The sequence below is a fragment of the Sorghum bicolor genome, chromosome 1 (assembly GCF_000003195.3).
Source record: "Sorghum bicolor cultivar BTx623 chromosome 1, Sorghum_bicolor_NCBIv3, whole genome shotgun sequence".
In the NCBI taxonomy this organism is placed as follows: domain Eukaryota; kingdom Viridiplantae; phylum Streptophyta; class Magnoliopsida; order Poales; family Poaceae; genus Sorghum; species Sorghum bicolor.
In genome coordinates this window covers 79,242,094-79,260,631 of record NC_012870.2, presented here as the reverse complement: position 1 = coordinate 79,260,631, position 18,538 = coordinate 79,242,094, and the positions used below count along the sequence as shown (strand labels likewise).

The 18,538-nt window shown below is 48.1% G+C and overlaps 1 protein-coding gene and 1 long non-coding RNA gene across 2 annotated transcripts; one reads left to right on the top strand and one right to left on the bottom strand.

Annotated features, from left to right (window-relative positions):
* Positions 200-9,297, top strand: LOC110431741. The gene is made up of 6 exons (XR_002449186.1): positions 200-365; positions 435-598; positions 847-915; positions 986-1,048; positions 1,751-1,848; positions 9,167-9,297. It is a non-coding gene; the product is annotated as an uncharacterized LOC110431741 (long non-coding RNA).
* On the bottom strand, positions 15,754-17,706 carry LOC8077974 (heavy metal-associated isoprenylated plant protein 30). Its single transcript, XM_002465924.2, has 2 exons — positions 17,184-17,706; positions 15,754-16,477 (listed from the first exon to the last, which is right to left on the bottom strand). Exons 1-2 carry the CDS (start codon positions 17,373-17,375, stop codon positions 16,085-16,087), a joined length of 585 nt encoding a protein of 194 aa, XP_002465969.1. The 5' UTR covers positions 17,376-17,706; the 3' UTR covers positions 15,754-16,084.

Sequence of the window (18,538 nt, the reverse complement as noted above, 5' to 3'; positions counted from 1 at the left end):
ACTCAACTAATAAAGAAACTACGTGATTATAGGAATCAGGTCCAGATCGTGCGACCCTCCCCCGTCGAAGGTCCGATGTCTCTGGAGTTCCTCACGGCTCCCTTGCCCTTGCTTTCCCTGTCCTCGACGCCGCCAGCATCGCCCTGACGCCGCCAGCCTGCTGCGCCCTAGACCTTCCCTGACTTTGACGCCGCCAGCATCGCTACTCGACGCCGCTAGCATCGGATGTTCGCCGTCGCCGTCGTGTTCGCGTGGAAATTCCTGCGCCCCGCAGGCCTGCTCCCAAGTGGCCCCCGCCTACCCCTGCAGTGGCTCCTACTGTGACTGTGCCTAATGCGGCCGAGCCTATCGGTAACTCAGGCAAGGTAGGCTATGGTGGAATCAGTTTCGTTGATTGGTGGTGGTCAGTTCGATAGGCAGTTTGTGTTTGACAGATAGTAACATGGGAAAATGTGGTGAAGCGACTGAGAGGTTGCAAAAAGGTGCGGCTTCTTCCACCTCGCCGCCGACCGCGAGACCGGACTGCAAATAACTCGCCAAACGGACCGCCGCCGTTGTGTCTTAGTCGGTCCTCTGCTCCTGCAAGTACCACCACCAGGTGTGCCAAATCATTCTCTTCCCTATTTGCTCCTCGTGGTGCAGACAGTAACATATACCTACCAATGAATCGGTGATCACGAAACTTGAGCGTTGATCCGATCCGCGCAGATGACATTTTATTACCGCTTTGTTTGATCTGCTAAATAAATTTGTTAGCCCTTTATTTGAGCAGATCGATTTTAGTGCATTTTGGTTATCTCAACTTACTATCTGTAGCCTGCTTTGCTTTCATATGATCTATCAAAGTGGCAAACAAGCTTATGCAAAAACCAACTGAAGAAATTAATAAGCTGCCTTTTCTGTCAATATATATAGGTAAGCTTATGCTTCACTGTTAACTGCTTGTGTTTATAAAGTACTACAAAGTAATAGCTTCTCATATTAGGCTGAACTACAACTGGACGCCGTTTCCCTAGGAGTTTGTCATTACCGGCAGAACTTCGTGCAGGTGAGATTGCTTTCCTAAATTTCATTATTTTATCAGTAAATTGAGTACCTGCACAGTTGACCTGATATATTTCAAGCTTCATAATTATGGGTTAATGCATTCATTTTAAGAACATATTGATCTGAGAATGCTTTATCACATGAAAGGCTTGCAAATCCTTCCTTAGAGAGGAAACCATGATTTTGTGCCTATTTTATCTTTGCATTTGACCTTACACAGTTGGAAAAAAACTATGATGTTATTGTGTATTATCATATCATGGTACCTGAAAGAGAGACTAAGTTGACAAAAAAATTGAAACTTTCAATAGTCACATGGTAGGTCCTGATAATTTTTTAGTACGGGCCCTGCAGTTGCAGGCACTTTACTATTCTTCTTGAATACTTGGCGTATATTATAAATAAATTGGTGGATGCACAGGCTGATAATATGCTTTTGTTAGCAATGTGCCAATCCACATTTTCTGAATTGATACATGACGTGTAAGGATAACTAATGCAGTTTGAAATCAAGACACTTTGAATACATTGATGGCAATCTATGTGGCCTATTGGTCTTGGTGATCCATTCATGACCATCTTTTCCATTCTACATACTTCAGCCTTATTCGTAATGTTATTTAGTTCCTTCATGTTGGATATTGTCGACCTATTTAACTTTTTTTTTGCAATAATAAGATTTATTGGGCATATTATTTCACAGGCACAACATTGCTAAAAGTGATAGGTAGTGTTACGGACACGCCCAAGCCAATCGGTGAACGTGTACCTTTGGGAACCTTACAAATACAATAGATGGAGGTATACAAAGTTTAAAAATATCTGTACATATTCTATGTTCATATGTTGTGTTTAGCCTGTGTGTTTAGCCATGGCTGTGTTGTACGCCTGAAAAATCAACCTACCACTAAAAAAACGGACTACTGGTGACCACCATGACTCCAGCACTACTTAACTCTTTAAGTGACAAAATTGGCTACTTAACTCCACCATGACTCTAGCAGTACTTAACTCTCTAAACTACAAAGATAAAGGCTCCAAAATTGTAACAGAATTGTTGGAGTGCTTTGTAGTCTACGCAGGTCCTAGGAGCATCCCGTGCTCTGCCCCAGTTCATGGCTACAGAAATACTAATCTAGAAAAAACAATCAACGTCAAGCAGAGAAACTCACCTTACCGAGCGTGGGGAAGACAATCGAGAGGACAAAATCAGAGATGGGGCTGGCCACCGAGTTGTAGGGGATGGAGTACCTCAGGTCTCGGTGAGGATAAGGGTGTACAGAAGAAGACGAGGATGTGAATCAGTGAATAAGACTTGGGGAAGAGACCAGTGTGGCGCGTGCCCAGGTGCTCCACTGGATGGCAACACATAGCCTGGATGCGGCGCACAACTGGACGCCGCCAGTAGCAGAGCGTGGCCGACAGTGGCGCATCCACAAACAGACCAAGGGGAGGTTAAATAATATAAGCCTAGAAGTCAACAACACAAGTATGAGTACCTGCTGCACAAATAGCTTATAGGTCATCTTTTCTATGCTCACTAGCGAAAGTCTGTTCAGGTGATACTTAACGATCACAAAACTAATGGATAAGCCACTTCAATTAATATCCACATATATAAAAAATGAGTATAGACAAATTCATAGGACAAAACCAAGGCATTGCTATACTGAACATATTGACAATAAATTGAATGAAATTGTCATGACCGGGAACACGTACCAGCGCAGGCATCAGGGCTGAGGGGCTGGTACGCGGGCACCGATCACCACGGCCTGGGCCAGCAGTCGCCCTGGGCTATTTCAGTTGATAGGATCCTAAAGTTTAGGAAGTCGTTTGATTAGCTAGATATTTGGTTAAGTGAGATTTGAGTTTGTTGAGATTCTTGTATAAGTATGGAACACTACTGTTGGAATGAGATAGCCAGGGATTGAGATCTAATCTCTTTCTCTTGCCCCTGGCGGGTTACCCTGCACCTCCTCTGTTCTCTGTCTCGTTCCAGAGTCAAGCACGGCGCCGCCTGTACGACGTCGTGCCTTCAAACCCCGACCTCCAATCTCCCACTCCTACCCCCTACGTTCCATAGTCCGTAACAATCTGGTATCGGAGACTATGGCTTCGTCGGGCGTGCCTGCCGCCGCCGCTGCTCCCGCCACCACCGCTCCCGCCTCTCCCGCGCCCACCACCGCACCCCCGCCATCGCCCAACGCCCAGGCCGCCATCGCCGAGTCTCTCGCGGCCCTCACTACCGCGGTGCAGAGCCTGCAGCGGCAGATGGGCGACATGGCCCTCCGCCTGACGGCCGTCGAGCGCGGGCCAGCGGCCTCTGCAACGCCCGCACTCCAGTACTCTGCTCCGCTGCTCCTCCAATACGGCATGCCTGGCTACGGAGGGATCCCAGCCCCGAGACCTGTGATCTCGGAGCTCCCTTCGACGGCTCTGCCAGCGACATCTGCACCCGGCACTCAGCAGGCGGCTTCCTCTACGGTCGACGCGGGCGTCGGATCGACCCAGCCGCCCCTGACAGGGTTGCCGATCCAGTCCATCCCGTTCCCACACTCCCCGTCGCCGCTGCCTTCCCTCTCGTCCATCATGAACGAGCCGATCATGTCGTCAGCCACGGTGGTTCACGAGTCGCCATCGCGTTACCACCAGCCACCATCGCCTGAAGGGTCCGGGGTGCCGCGCTTCCACAAATTGTCCTTCCCGGTCTATGATGGCAAGGAAGACCCCCTGGGATGGCTCAACCGCTGTGAATCCTTCTTCCGGGGACAGCAAACTCGGGAGGCAGACAAGGTCTGGCTTGCGTCCTTCCACATGACCGGCAGCGCCCAGCAATGGTTCTATGTCCTTGAGCGCGACGCTGGTCGGCCGTCTTGGGACGCGTTTCGGCTGCTCTGCCACCAGCGCTTCGGGCCGGCGTTGTCTACCAATCACCTCGCCGACCTCGCGCGCCTGCCGTTTTCCTCGACCGTCGACGCCTATATGGAGGCGTTCCAGGCGCGTCTAGCGCACGCCGGCCATCTGCACCCTCTACAGCAGGCGCAATTGTTCACCGGCGGCCTTCCTGAACATATTCGTGTCGACGTCGAGCTACATGAGCCTCAGGACCTCCACCGCGCCATGCGCTTGGCGCGCGCGTATGAGCGCAGGAACGCACCGCTCGCCCTCCCAGCTCCACCAACCCGGCCTCCCCGTCGCAACCATCTTGGCCAGAATGCTCTGCCGGCGCCCGGGGCGGCATCAACTACACCAGCACCGGCGGCACGGCCGTTCAAGCGTCTGACACCAGCTGAGATGAGCGAGCGGCGCAAACAGGGGCTCTGTTATAACTGTGATGAGCCATATGTACAAGGCCATAAGTGTGCCCGCTTGTTCTATCTTGAGGCCTCAGATTACATTGTGGAAGAGCCAGAGGAGTCTGAGGATGAGGAGCAGTCAGGTGCAGCATCCAGCGAGCCTACAGTGGCCACGATCTCCCTCGCAGCGATTGCAGGCGTCCGAACTGAAGATACAATGCAAGTGTACATCACCTTGGGCAATGAGCAGTTTGTGGCTCTCTTGGATTCAGGCTCCACGCATAATTTCATCAGAGGCGACGTCGCTCGCCGTGTTGGCCTGCACTCCTCAGCATGCCCGGGCAGGGGCGTGATTGTGGCCAATGGAGACCGTGTGGAGTGCACTGGACTGGCCCGTGACGTTGGTGTACGCATTGCAGATGAATTTTTCAGTGTCGACTGCTATTCCATTCCACTGGATAAGTGGGACATGATTCTGGGAGTGACCTTCCTGCGCACACTGGGGCCTATTCTATGGGACTTTGATGATCTATGCATGGCTTTCACCAGGGAGGGGCGGCGTGTCTTCTGGCGGGGTATCGGCTCGACCCGCCATGATGTTCAGTCCACTCGACGCCTAAATAGCCTCCGTTCCTCGGCGCCCGCTTTGTTGGACAAGCTGTTACAGTCGTTCGACGATGTCTTCGCCACGCCTCAGGGTCTGCCACCTGCCCGCGCTTGTGATCACCGCATACACTTGCTTCCCAACTCAGCGCCTGTGGCAGTGCGCCCCTATCGATACCCTCAGTTACAGAAGGATGAATTGGAATCACAGTGTGCTGCCATGCTACAGCAAGGGGTGATCAGACCCAGCACATCTGCTTTTTCGGCTCCTGTTCTTCTTGTCAAGAAACAAGATGGCTCCTGGCGCTTTTGCGTGGACTACCGCGCCCTTAATAAGCTGACAGTCAAGGATAAATTTCCCATACCGGTGGTCGAGGAGCTGCTGGATGAACTGCAAGGGGCGCGTTTCTTCACCAAACTTGATTTGCGGTCTGGATATCACCAGGTTCGGATGCATGAGGCTGATATTGAGAAGACCGCCTTCCGAACACATGAGGGCCACTTTGAATTCCTGGTGATGCCGTTTGGACTCACCAACGCTCCGGCCACCTTCCAGAGCCTCATGAACTCAGTCCTGAGACCCTTCCTGCGCAAGTTTGTTCTGGTATTCTTTGATGATATCTTGATTTATAGCCCATCTTGGTCTGCTCACTTGCAACACATCAATGCCGTCTTGTCTGCCCTCCGCGAACATCACCTTCGTCTCAAGCAGTCCAAGTGTTCCTTTGCCACATCCTCAGTCCACTATTTGGGACACGTCATCTCTGGGGACGGGGTGGCTATGGACCAGGAGAAGGTCGCTGCGGTGGTCAGCTGGCCACAGCCGCGTTCGGTGCGGGGCCTCCGAGGATTCCTCGGCCTTGCTGGTTATTACCGCCGATTCATCAAGAACTATGGCGCCATTGCAGCACCTTTGACAGCCCTCCTCAAGAAGGAGGCTTTCTCCTGGACAGAGGAAACAACGGCGGCATTCAGTTCTCTCAAACACGCCCTCTCCACAGCCCCAGTTCTTCAGCTACCCGATTTTGACAAAGTTTTCACCGTGGACTGTGATGCTTCGGGCACTGGTTTCGGTGCAGTCCTCCATCAGGGTTCGGGTGCCCTGGCATTCTTCAGCAGACCCTTTGCTGCCAGACACCTCAAGTTGGCTGCGTATGAAAGAGAATTGATTGGCCTCGTACAAGCTGTCAGACACTGGAGGCCATATCTTTGGGGCAGACACTTTGTTGTGAGGACTGATCACTATGCGCTGAAATTTATGATTGATCAACGTTTGTCTACTGTTCCTCAACATCAATGGGTTAGCAAGTTATTCGGTTATGACTTCGCGGTGGAATATCGCCCAGGCACCCTCAATGTCGTCGCTGACGCACTGTCTAGGCGCGAGGAGGAAGCAGTACAGCTGAACATTCTCACTGGTCCGTCCTTTGGTCTGTTTGAGGACCTTCGCCAAGAGCTGCAGTCCAATGCTGAACTCCGCGCCCTCCGTGACTCTATCGTCGCCACTCGCGGTGCCCCCTGGCAGGTCGTCAACGGCCTCATCATGCGCGGCAATAAGGTGTTCATTCCTACTGGGTCGGCTGCCCTCCCGGTAGTTTTGGAGCTGGCCCATACTGCTGGGCATGAGGGGACACAGAAGACTTTGCATCGGCTGCGGCAGGACTTTGTGATAGATCACGACCGGCGGCTCGTGCGTGACTTTGTTAATTCCTGTCTCACCTGCCAGCGTAACAAAACTGAGCATCTGCACCCTGCTGGATTGCTCCAGCCCTTGGAAGTGCCATCTCAAGTGTGGTCTGACATATCCCTAGATTTTGTGGAGGGATTGCCTCGGGTCCATGGCAAAAGTGTCATCTTAACGGTCGTTGACAGATTCTCCAAGCAGGCACACTTCCTGGCACTCAGTCACCCTTATACAGCAGTGACTGTGGCTAAATCATTCTTCGAAGGCATTGTCAGACTTCATGGCTTCCCAACTTCTATTGTCAGCGATCGGGACCCGGTGTTTACTGGGAACGTTTGGAAGGACCTCTTCAAGCTTGCTGGAGTGAAGTTGCGGATGAGTACAGCCTTCCACCCGCAGACTGATGGACAATCAGAGGTGGTCAATCGCACAATTGCTATGTACCTGCGGTGTCTCACTGGCGATCGTCCACGTTCCTGGCTGGACTGGCTGCCATGGGCCGAGTATTGCTACAACACTTCCTTCCATTCAGCGCTTCGCACGTCACCATTCGAGGTAGTGTATGGCCGGCCTCCGCCGGCCCTGCTGTCCTATACTGCAGGTACAGCGCGGACAGAAGCTGCTGAGACCCAGATGCGTGATTGCGATGCGTTTCTGGCGGATGTTCGCGAACGGCTGCTGCAAGCGCAGGAGTATGCCAAGAAGCACTATGATGCTCGCCACCGGCCTCTGGAGTTTCAGGTCGACGACTGGGTGCTGCTTCGCATTCTCCATCGTCCGGCGCAATCGTTGGTGCCGGGCTTCCGTGGCAAGCTCAGCCCACGCTTCGCCGGGCCCTTTCAGGTGGTGGAGCGCGTGGGCGACGTCGCCTACCGTCTACGTTTGCCGGAGGGCGCCCGCATCCATGATGTGTTTCATGTGGGCGTCCTTAAACCCTTCCGGGGCACTCCTCCGACAGCACCTCCGGCGCTGCCTCCGCTGCACAATGGGCGTCTTCTTCACCAACCAGCTCGCGTCCTCCGTTCACAGCTGCGCCGGGGTGTGTGGCATGTGCTGGTACAGTGGGCGACAATGCCTGAAGCTGAAGCCACCTGGGAACCGGTGCCTGCTTTTCGCGCCTTATTCCCTTCGTTTCAGCTCGCGGACGAGCTGTTTCCCAAGGAGGGGAGAGATGTCATGACCGGGAACACGTACCAGCGCAGGCATCAGGGCTGAGGGGCTGGTACGCGGGCACCGATCACCACGGCCTGGGCCAGCAGTCGCCCTGGGCTATTTCAGTTGATAGGATCCTAAAGTTTAGGAAGTCGTTTGATTAGCTAGATATTTGGTTAAGTGAGATTTGAGTTTGTTGAGATTCTTGTATAAGTATGGAACACTACTGTTGGAATGAGATAGCCAGGGATTGAGATCTAATCTCTTTCTCTTGCCCCTGGCGGGTTACCCTGCACCTCCTCTGTTCTCTGTCTCGTTCCAGAGTCAAGCACGGCGCCGCCTGTACGACGTCGTGCCTTCAAACCCCGACCTCCAATCTCCCACTCCTACCCCCTACGTTCCATAGTCCGTAACAGAAATAGTGTCATATAGTAAACAAAGAAAACAAATTGCCAAATTCAAGCTGCGATGGGGCATGCAAAAGCATTACTGTTATAATAAAGAAGAATGCTAACTCTTCTTGAGAACCCACCTTCACCAATAAATTAAGGAATATAGAATAATGAAATACAACTAAATTTACCTTGTAAAGTTCATCCAAAGATTTCCATCGAGTATGAATACCAAACTCATTACCATGTATTCCAAGATAATAATTACCAATCTCTCTGGAAGAAATCTTTGAGTGAAAAAGAGCCCCTTATAGGATACAGCTCTCCATCTTCTATAACCTTTCTCAATGCTTGTCGACCTAAAAACATCAGTACCTGTAGGTCAAAAAAGGTGTTACAAGAGCTGATTACATAATGACAAAAGACTACCCAAGTTCCAAGAACGGGTTTCATGAATATGTCAAATGAACCTATGCATTCCATAACAAACCTCATTTGCGTCTTTACAAGTATCTGTATCATTCTTCTTTGGCCACTTGATTCTCCAACGTCTGATTGCATCAAATCAAATTGGAAAAAGAAAAAGAAAAAATGAATGGTCACATAACATTTTTTTCATAATAGTTTGCTGATGCACAAACCTTTCTTTACCAAGTTGAGGAGCAATTCCCCAGACAGAGCCTGACCTGGACCATCATTATCAGTTGCTAATATTATCCTTGATGCCTATTCCCATGTGCCAGAACAAAATTAGTGAAGTTATCTGCTAGCTTCACATCATGTACATGTAGTTTTTCAGTGGCTTTGGAAGACTTGTTGCCAGAAAAAAAAAGATTTTCTTTTGGCTCCTATTACGAGACAGGCTAAGCACCACGTAGATATTGAAACGGAGAAATATGTTCTTGGATGATTATCATTGTGTTTTTTGTACTTCCATGCCAACTGAGGAGTCTGTTACTCATTTGTTCCTTGACTGCCCCTTTGCTCAGGCATGTTGGGCAACTTTGGGTCTGATAGTGCCTCATCTGCAAGATCCTTTTCTCACAGTGGTCATGTTTAAAGCTCAACTTCACTGCCCTTTTGCTTTGGAAATTTTAATCACCATGAGTTGGAGTATTTGGTCTATCAGGAATGATTTAATCTTCAGAGGCATTCAGCCTTCAGTTCAGAGGTGTAAAGCCATCTTCAGGAAAGAATTTGCTCTTGTTATACTTAGAGCAAAGGCTGCTTATCAACCTCATATTAGTCAATGGCTAGACCACTATGTGTAATTTTGTTTATTTTGGTCCTCTCTTTCTTTGTGTCTTGATCTCAGTTGTAAAGTTTTTTACCTTTGTTTTAATAAAAGACAGTAGGGGGAAACCCCTCCTGATTACATCAAAAAAATCTGCTAGCTTCAGAAAATAAATTAATAGATTGATTTCGTCTTCACCGAGTCGAGATAGTCTTTACAGTTGCAAAGATAGTCTTTACACTTCTTATCCTAGCTTTACAGTGAAGATACACAGGTGTTAGGTCACAGATAACAAACTAGGAACTACTAGCAGTAGAGTAGATGATACATACAGATCAATGGCAGATCGGATAATTGCCTGAGCAACACCCTGTTCCATTTGGATTGCAACACAGAAACACAAAAATATCAAACATTTAACAACTATGATTTGTAAATGTGTTATCTGCCCCATGTGCTAATTGAATTTGATATTTCGTTCTATAGTTCACTAAAACAAATATTTAAAAATCATGTCCTTTTTAAAATTTTGGGCATCAAGTCAGCCTGGAATATATGCTATAATTATGGAGTATTGGAAAAGTAGCAAAAACACACAGACATACAACATTCTGGAATTGGCTCATGGAACCTATAATCCTATACGATGTTCACAAGCGCAAGTGCTTAACTCTGATTTGTGGCTTTGGGATGAAGAAATGTGCTTATCAAACATGTCGGTTGCAGCATTGCTAGCTTTCTTCGTGCAATCACACTGTCCCAAGTAAGCGAACAGCTTTTCAACAATCTCCTGCGCACATTTTCGAACCTAAAGTATCAATTGACATCTACACGAGTGAAGTTGCTAAATGTCTATTGCTAATTCAGTAATTCCTAGAGCTAATAGGCTACTAGCTGTCTCACCTTGGCCCGTTGGTCCACACAAGCCGCAAGGAGAGCTTCTAGAGGTACCGCCACAGCATCCCAATCAGCTGCAGCGTCGAGGTCGCTGTCGGACTTGGGGAGGATGCACGTGGAGGAAGAATGTCCCCTACAATGGGCGCTGCCGAATCCATGGGGTGGTAGGGGCGAGGACACCATGGAGTCCATCGGAGAGGTGGTTGGGTCGGGGATGCCATGGGGAGGGGACGAACCCAGGGTAGGTCTCCTTCTCTGATAGTGGGTGGGAGCCGCGCTGTCGGCTCAGTGGGAGAGAGGAGGAGGGGCGCTGGCTGCGACTGGCGCTGCAGCTGATGGAAGCGCCGATGGCCTAGGAGCGAGCGCGTTGGCCCGAGAGTGAAAGAGTCCTTTTTCTTTTGTTTGTTTATCTTTTCCCAACTTTTACACATATAAATTATTGTGTATATAATTATATGTATCTTTATATATATGTTTAACAACATAAAAATTTATCCATGTACGAATATAGAAATACACCATAATTTGGGTTCAATTAAATCAGCTAAATACATATCGCTATTTTTGTTTGCTTATTCAATTGAACATAACAAATCTAATTGATTCCATTATTAGTGCTTAAAAACTGAACTGAGAGTATATAATATGATTTTAGAAAACACAGTAGAACAAAGAGATGTAGTATTATCCATGTGATATGCACTAATATTTAAATATATAAACTCGAATGTATGATAAGATGGTACGGAGATGCGGTGAAACTTATTTGTGGATTTATTGGCGCATGAAAGAAATGGATATCAGATATATCTTCTTGTCGATATTAAATATTATCTTAGCCGTATCACTTAAGGACCTATAAAATAAAGTTTATCAACATATAATGCCACGCTTACTGTTATTGTGTTTGATTTCATAAACTTTACTTTTTTGAGATGCTGTCACTTTAATGTTGGTAATTATATTTTACAGTATTATTATTTTATTGTGCGATCTATATTTTTAAATATAAAATATTTGTTATCCCGTAGCAACGCACGGGCATGCTACCTAGTAAGTCAAAAAAAAAGAGTAGAACCGGAAATTCCAGCCAAAGAGTAGTCTATACCTTCTATCTCAAAATAATTGCTCGTCACATTTTTTAATGACTTGGACATTGTCACGTGCAATCCGATATACTAACGTCTGTAGAGGTATGTAACTAGACATGACACTTGTTAATGTGTTTAGTTTGAGATATGAAGTGATTCATCTTCTTATCATTTCTCACTTTATTTAGTTCATGAAATGGAATGAGTTAGTCCATCATCACCTCATTTCTCACAAACTAAAATCCTTCGTGGGACTTGAGCAAAAGTCAATATGTGCACAAACACATATTGACATTACTATTTGGCAATGACACGAATCAAGCGGTAGATTACAATGACAAAAAAGTGGTGGTTATAGTGAGTCATGTTGTCTTTATCCCTTTCCAAAACATTTTTCATCTACTTTTACACTAAAAACATTACTCTCAATCCTTGACTTGATGTGGGTGTTTACATTTTTTTTTCCTGAACTCATCTAAGAACATAACCATGTTGTTCTTTGCATGATTGGTGACTTATCAATCTCGAGATCTGTATTTCTAGTCTCAGTCTTTTGATATGCTCATAGGATTAGAATGGAGGTGTATGTGCACACGTATGAATGTTTGTGTCCGTGTAATACGATTTGGGTTGGCGGGGGGAGGGGGGGGGGGGGGGTGCAACCTGGCTATAGTAAGTGCCAAAAAGCTTCTGCGCCGGATGTGTTGTCGCTACAGGCCGTGTGGTGGAGAGTGAAGCTAGCAGTCAGCTAGTGCCCGCTAGGCTTCCTTTGGAATTTTGTAGAATGATCTCCAATTTTATGATAGTTTTTTCTGTGAATTTGAATTGATGCTCATGGATTTGATGGGTTTCAAGTGGTGCCAAACGTAGCTTTATGCAACTACGTATACAAAAGTCTCTCAGTTTTCTCCTTATTATATGTCACTAGATAAATACTCGTGTGTGGAGTATAATAATGATATGGTAATTTAAATATGAGTGTGTTTCTTTGAGTTTCTCAAATTTAATTTAGACCATTCCATTACTTTTTTCTTACACTTTTTCACTTGGAACCCTTCTTTATTTTTTATTTCTTTTTCTCATCCTTTCCCCCAAGCTATCCTATAGAGGGTCCTATCTCTAGCTGAACCCGGTTAGGAAAGGTAGAAAAAAATCTCCAGAAATTTTACATTTACAATTTTATTATTAGATATAGATTAGGTATATATATAAATGATTATTAATTTATTATTACTCAATGGGCATCTTGTATTTTTTTAAAAAAACTACAAATCGTGTCAGCTCCTAGCCAAGAAACCATCGCCACGTCTTTCCAAATTAGTCTTGTCCCTGCAAACTATTCTTAGAAGCTGATCTTGATTCTGTTTGGATTCGTTCGGTTAAGCTGAAACCTAGCCAGGAATTAGATGACAAAGCTTATTCAAATTAGAATACACATCCAGTCTTGAATATTTCCAGAACTATACGGACCACCCTTAATTAGCTTCTGAGATTCATGCCTTGATTCCTTTGGTCCACCTTCGGTCCCCTGCTTTCTGTGTGAATCAGCCAGCGATAATATACTCCGAATCTTGGTTTTGGATCTCTCTTGAGCTAGTCCAGTCCCTTCCACACTTTTCTGCCTCCCTACGTCCTCGGCTCCCCTTCCCGCACCTCCTCTCCACATGTGTCATTCCTCGAGACGGTTGTCGGCCCTGTGCCTCCGTCCTACAAACTCCATTTTGTTCTCCTCCTCCTCCTATCAGTGTCTTTGTTGTTTTCCTACTGCTTTTTATGATGTGATGGTGCGGTCGGGTATAGCCAGAATAGTGCTAGCCCTAGTCCTCGTACCACCGTCAGCGACCTCATATCGTACATGGTCGCCGGTGTTAGTACCTCACAAGTTAGGCCCGACATTGTTCTTGCCCATTGGATTGCTCGTTGCTGCTCCTTGGTTTTCCTTCTTCTAGATCTAGATGGTACTTTCTTGAAATCCCCACTTTGTTGACAGATCCAAGTACATTGGTTGTTGTTACCTTTGTCGTTCTGAGTAGTTTCCTGGCCAGGGTTTAGGGATGTGGCGTGTGGGGGTCACAGGGGAAGGGATGGTTAGTGCAAGGTAAATGCTTAACTTTTTTTTGACCATTTTGTAGCCAATATCCCCCCGATAACGCATATATGGTATCGATACTGCTAGGAACCCAAATGAATTCTCAAAGCTCACTTTTAAAGAATACAATGTTTCTTATCCATCTGAATCCATAATTTGGATTCTCAGTTATTCATACTTGCTATGCCATTTGCTTGTATAACTCTGTACCAACAATGCATTGTTTTGGCATCTCCTTTGCTTTCACCTATTAGCTATTGCTTGGGCCCTTACATCTTTTGTAGTTAGTTTAAATAATTGGTAGTTTCTGTTGTCAATGCTAAAAAACAAGTGCTACATCAACACAACAAATGCCACTATATCACCTCCCAAAAATAATCTCCATTTTCTAGGAGTAGCACTGACTTCGAGGTCACCTATTATAATACTTTTGTATTGTAAAATCACAGACTTAGGGTTTCTTCAACCATTCACTCATTCTCTCCTCACAACCACGGCGCTCCTCTTCATCTCCAAAGTCTCATTTGTCCCTCCCTCTCACCCGACCCCTCTCCGTCTCCTTCCTTCCTCACCCCACAGACGGCGGTGCCCCTCCTCCTTCCTCTCACCCATAGGCGGCGAGGCCCCTTCTCTCTCTCTCTCCTCTTCATCTCCCCCATAGGCATCGTCGCTCCTCTCCTCTCCCTCTTCACTATAGGCACCAATGACGGTGGGCGCAACCTACTCTAGCATTGGGAGAGCAATGTCGGTGACTCAAAGCCCAACTTGCTCTAGTGCAGCTCCCTTCTCCCTTCATGCCAGATTTGGTAGAGTGGGGCCTCAGGCGGCGGCACATCAAATTCGGTGTTAGAACTTGCTGATCCGATGGATTCGACCTTGAGGCTCACGGATCCAGCCTCATGGCTCGCGGATCCAGACAGCTTGCCGGTGTGCCCGCCCTCCAGCGATGGATCGAGGGTTGGCGCTGGCAAGGTGCCAGGTGGTGGTTGAAAGGTCCTACAGGTTTTGTCAATTGAGTGACAAATTTAGGTAGACTAATTGTGTTTACGTGAGATACACAGGTGATTAGTCCATATGTGATTGTGTGATGAAGGACCTCATTGCATATGAAAGATGACATGGAGTCATCACAGAACGATCCACAAGGGTACTTCTCAATCTTGTGTTTGCAAAATCATTGCTTACTCGATGGAGATCAAGATGAGTAGGGGGGCATGTCCCACTTTGGCCTCAACTAGTCTCCATACCTGCTATAGTAGGCGTGTTTGTGTACATATTTGCTTTTGCTCAAGTCCCGTGAAGGAGTAGACTGCAAAAATGACACGAATCAAGCCGTAGATTTGCAATGACAAAACGAGTAGCGATTATAGTGGGTTACCACTATCTTGATCCCCTTCCATGTGTGAACCACAATCTTTCTTTGGGAGGAATCAAAAAGACATATTTAGATCCTGCGGCCTATAGTTTAGCCACTAAGCTTCAGCCCGTGAGGCTTTAAATAGATAATCTTAAACTGTCATCTAATTTTGGCCAACCTTCAAAAAATATTGGTTCATTAGAATATAAAAGTGTGCTAAAGTGGTATAGAATTTAGTAGCCAATTAATTAAACTTTAAAGTACGAGATCCAAACCTTAATTTTCTTCACATCTACATCTACAAAATGCTTGCTTGGCGAGCTCGTTAACTCCTGTCAGGAGAGCGCCCAAGGACCTCACAAGGTTGGATTAGAATCAATCACGAACACCCTTTTCCATTGCCGTGAGTGACTGTAACTATCAATCCAAAAACCTGATCCATTAGAGTATCCTAGCCTACTGTTGCTGGCGGCTGCACTGGGGCTCAATTGGTGCAATTATCACAGACTTCAAGAACACTAGCTAGCTTTCCCAGTTCCAAGGCTTTTTCCTTTTCGTGATGCCCACCAACCAGCTTCCATTGAGAGCCTTGTTCTGGCACTCGATGGCTGCTACTGAATATTTAACCGGCGTAGCAGTGGTAGCCACCATCTCCAACGACCGAACCTAGTTCTACTATCCCGCGCGCGCGCGCGCGCGCGAAAATGGAGCAGATCGACTAGACTAGTAAAAGCCGCGCGCCTTTCGCTGTAACGGGTAGCTACGGGTAGCATACTAGCATAGCAAGAAGATGCTCTGGTGTCCCACTGGCTTTGGCCGTGTCTGAACAAGAACAATCGGGGAACACGAAGTGCTGAGGGCAGAGCACAACCGCACGCATGGCTCTCGCGCCATGGAGTGGATAGAGAGAGTGTGGCCATTGCACATTGCCAATTGCATTGCATCCATGCATCATGTAACATTGTAACCCGTAAAGGGCACCGCTACTCATTCCATGCATGTTGCAACGACTCGCAGCATCCATTATATTTGTTACACACGCATGAGCTGATGAGCACAGAGGCACACACCGCCTCTCTGTCACACTTGACTACCCTGCTAATTCTCTGAGAAGTGAGAACACATACACACACAATGATCACACAACGCCACAACGGGGCTGCAGGTCTCCCATCAGCAGGGTGGCGAGCAGCAGCCCGGCCGATCCAAGGAAGAACGGCGGCTACTAGCTATTAGTAGCTACATGATGGAGCAGGCGTTGACGTCGTCGTCGTTGAACATGTTGCTGACGGGGTCGGCGCCGCGGTGCGGCTCGTGGAGCTGGCCGTGCTTGTCGCCGTTGTAGCCGTGGCGGTAGTAGTTGTAGGTGCGGCGGTACGACTCCTCGTCGTGGAAGTAGTCCTTGGCGGAGGTGAAGTGCAGCGGCAGGTCCGGGTTGGGCCAGAACTCCGCCTTCTTGCCGGCGCGCCGGACCTCCTTGAGCACCCGGTGCCGGTCTACGTACCCCGTCACCGTCACCTTCTCCATCTCCACGTCCACCTCCACCGAGTCCACACCGCGCAGCCGACTCACCGCGTGCTTCACCACCCGCTCGCAGCCCGAGCAGCACATCCGCACCTTCAGCTCCACCGTCTGTCATGGATTGGAGAGTAGCTCGTTCGTCAGAGTCAGTTCATGTAGCTAGAGCTAGTCATGTGATGTGATGATGATGTCTCCGGACAAGATAAAGGAAGAACAAAAAAACATGCATACTCCTCCTCCTACTAGTATTTTACTGTAGTGAAAAGTTTACTGTTCATAAAACAGAAGGGTATTATACTTTACTCGAACAATTTACAGCGCATGCTATGCTACTCTCTCGACACCGGTGCTTTCAGCTTCAGCAACCGAGGAAAAGGCTTCTCTGTGTATCTTTTTTTTTTCTTTTGCTTCTCGCTGGCTTTCTCGCTTTCTTTTCAGGACGCATGCTGCTGCATGCAAGGTCGTCGCTGTTTTCAACAGGAGCGCCCGCATGCACGCACACGCCAAAGGATTACTGTAGCAACTACTATGACTACACAGCGATAGAGCGTAAGCTACAGTAATTCCTGAACACTAAACCTGCGAATTCGAAAACTAATGGTGGCGGACACAGAACTAATCTGTGCATGTCACGTCGCATTCGCATGGCCGAGTTGCCGTACTTGCATGCATCTACTCTGCCTGCCATTTGTGAGTTGTTTCGCACGCATCCACAGCATGCCTGATGCCTGACGAAAGAACAGAGCACGCAACGCAAGCAGAGACGGGAAGCAGAGCAGAGCAGAGCCAAAGCCCAAACGAAAATCAACGGACGCACCTGCAGCGACAGCGGCCTGCTGCTCCGGCCCATCCTGCGCCCGGCGAAGGGGCCCTCGTGGTAGTAGAGGGTGTTGGCGCTCGTCGGGTGGCTGCTGTAGTAGTACGCGCCGCCGCGGTGCCCGTGGCGGTGGCCGGCGGACGGGTAGAAGCAGCAGAGCAGGAAGTTGGACAGCGACGACGACACCGACATGGCTCAACTTATACGACCGGTGCTCTCGCCCGTGTGGCTCAAGGTTGGGGGGAGGAAGCTTACGGCGGCGAGTTGCCCCTCTCTGCAGGCTCACCCTTGGTTTCCCAGGGAGGTTTTGGTTGCCCCGCCGCGCCGTGCACAGCGCTTTCTTTGCTTGCGAGCTCGGGTTGGGTTGGCGTTGGCGTTGGCGTTGGACGCTCGAGTAGTCGAGTGCCTCTCGCCTCTGCCACTGCCGCTGCTTTTATTCTCTCGCCGCCGCTGCCGCGCGCGCGCCCTACTCTCTGCTTTTTTTTTTTTTCTTCCGCCCTCGTATTGGTGCTTGAATTCTGGGAGACTGGGGAGGAAAAAGAGGGGCCCGGCCCTGGTCACCTGGTATGGTGAGAGCCAGGGGAGCAGGGCAGCTGCTGGCCAGTCCGCCGGTACACATGTTCTGCCACGTCAGCCGTGGACTAGCTAGCACTACTTCCTACTAATCATGATCTTTTGATGTTCTTCGAAATTTGAAACACTGAAAGTTAAGCTACGCGAAAGATTACGGGCGATGCGTTTTGTTTGCTGCTGGCAGAGTGATGAGCTAGCTGCACAATGATGTGCATGTCATCGAGCTCTTTTGGTGCATCATGACAGACATGAATGCCAGCACGAGTGAATCATCTATGCCGGCGGTGTGACGGCGAGCCCATCTGTACATGCTCGGTGCTCTCTGCAATTCAAACACTCGGCAGAGAACAATAACATAACAATGCAATGGTCAGAAACAAACAGGCATGAGGAGGAGCGTCTAGGGTGCCCTTTTGAATCCACGCTCGGCTCGGTTTTCTGATCATTCAGTGTCACTGCCTCTTTGGCTCCACTTTGGAATGAAGATATTTTTCATATTTACCATATTCATTTTTCACGTCAAAATGAACCGATTTCTGTGAAATTACTATATAGAATTCTTGCTTTCCAAAGAGGTCTTGGGTGTTTGGCAACAAGGGAACTAGTGGTTCCTCTCCTAAACAAGCTCTTCTTGCTTAGTGACTAATTCAAACTGTGTAGTGGTGCAGAAGCCAGGAAAAGTGTCTGAAGGAGGAGTATATGTTCAGTTTGGGAGATAGGAGGAAAAGGTTTAGAAAATAGATATCTTCCTCTCCCTCTAGGCCTCTACAGTACCTCCCAGT

What these genes read in the sequence shown, in the direction of transcription:
- LOC8077974 (XM_002465924.2), bottom strand. Translation starts at nt 17,375, where the DNA reads ATGTCGGTGTCGTCGTCGCTGTCCAACTTCCTGCTCTGCTGCTTCTAC. An exon ending in GCAGGCCGCTGTCGCTGCAG is followed by an intron (nt 16,478 to 17,183) that starts GTGCGTCCGTTG and finishes AATCCATGACAG; the next exon opens with ACGGTGGAGCTGAAGGTGCG.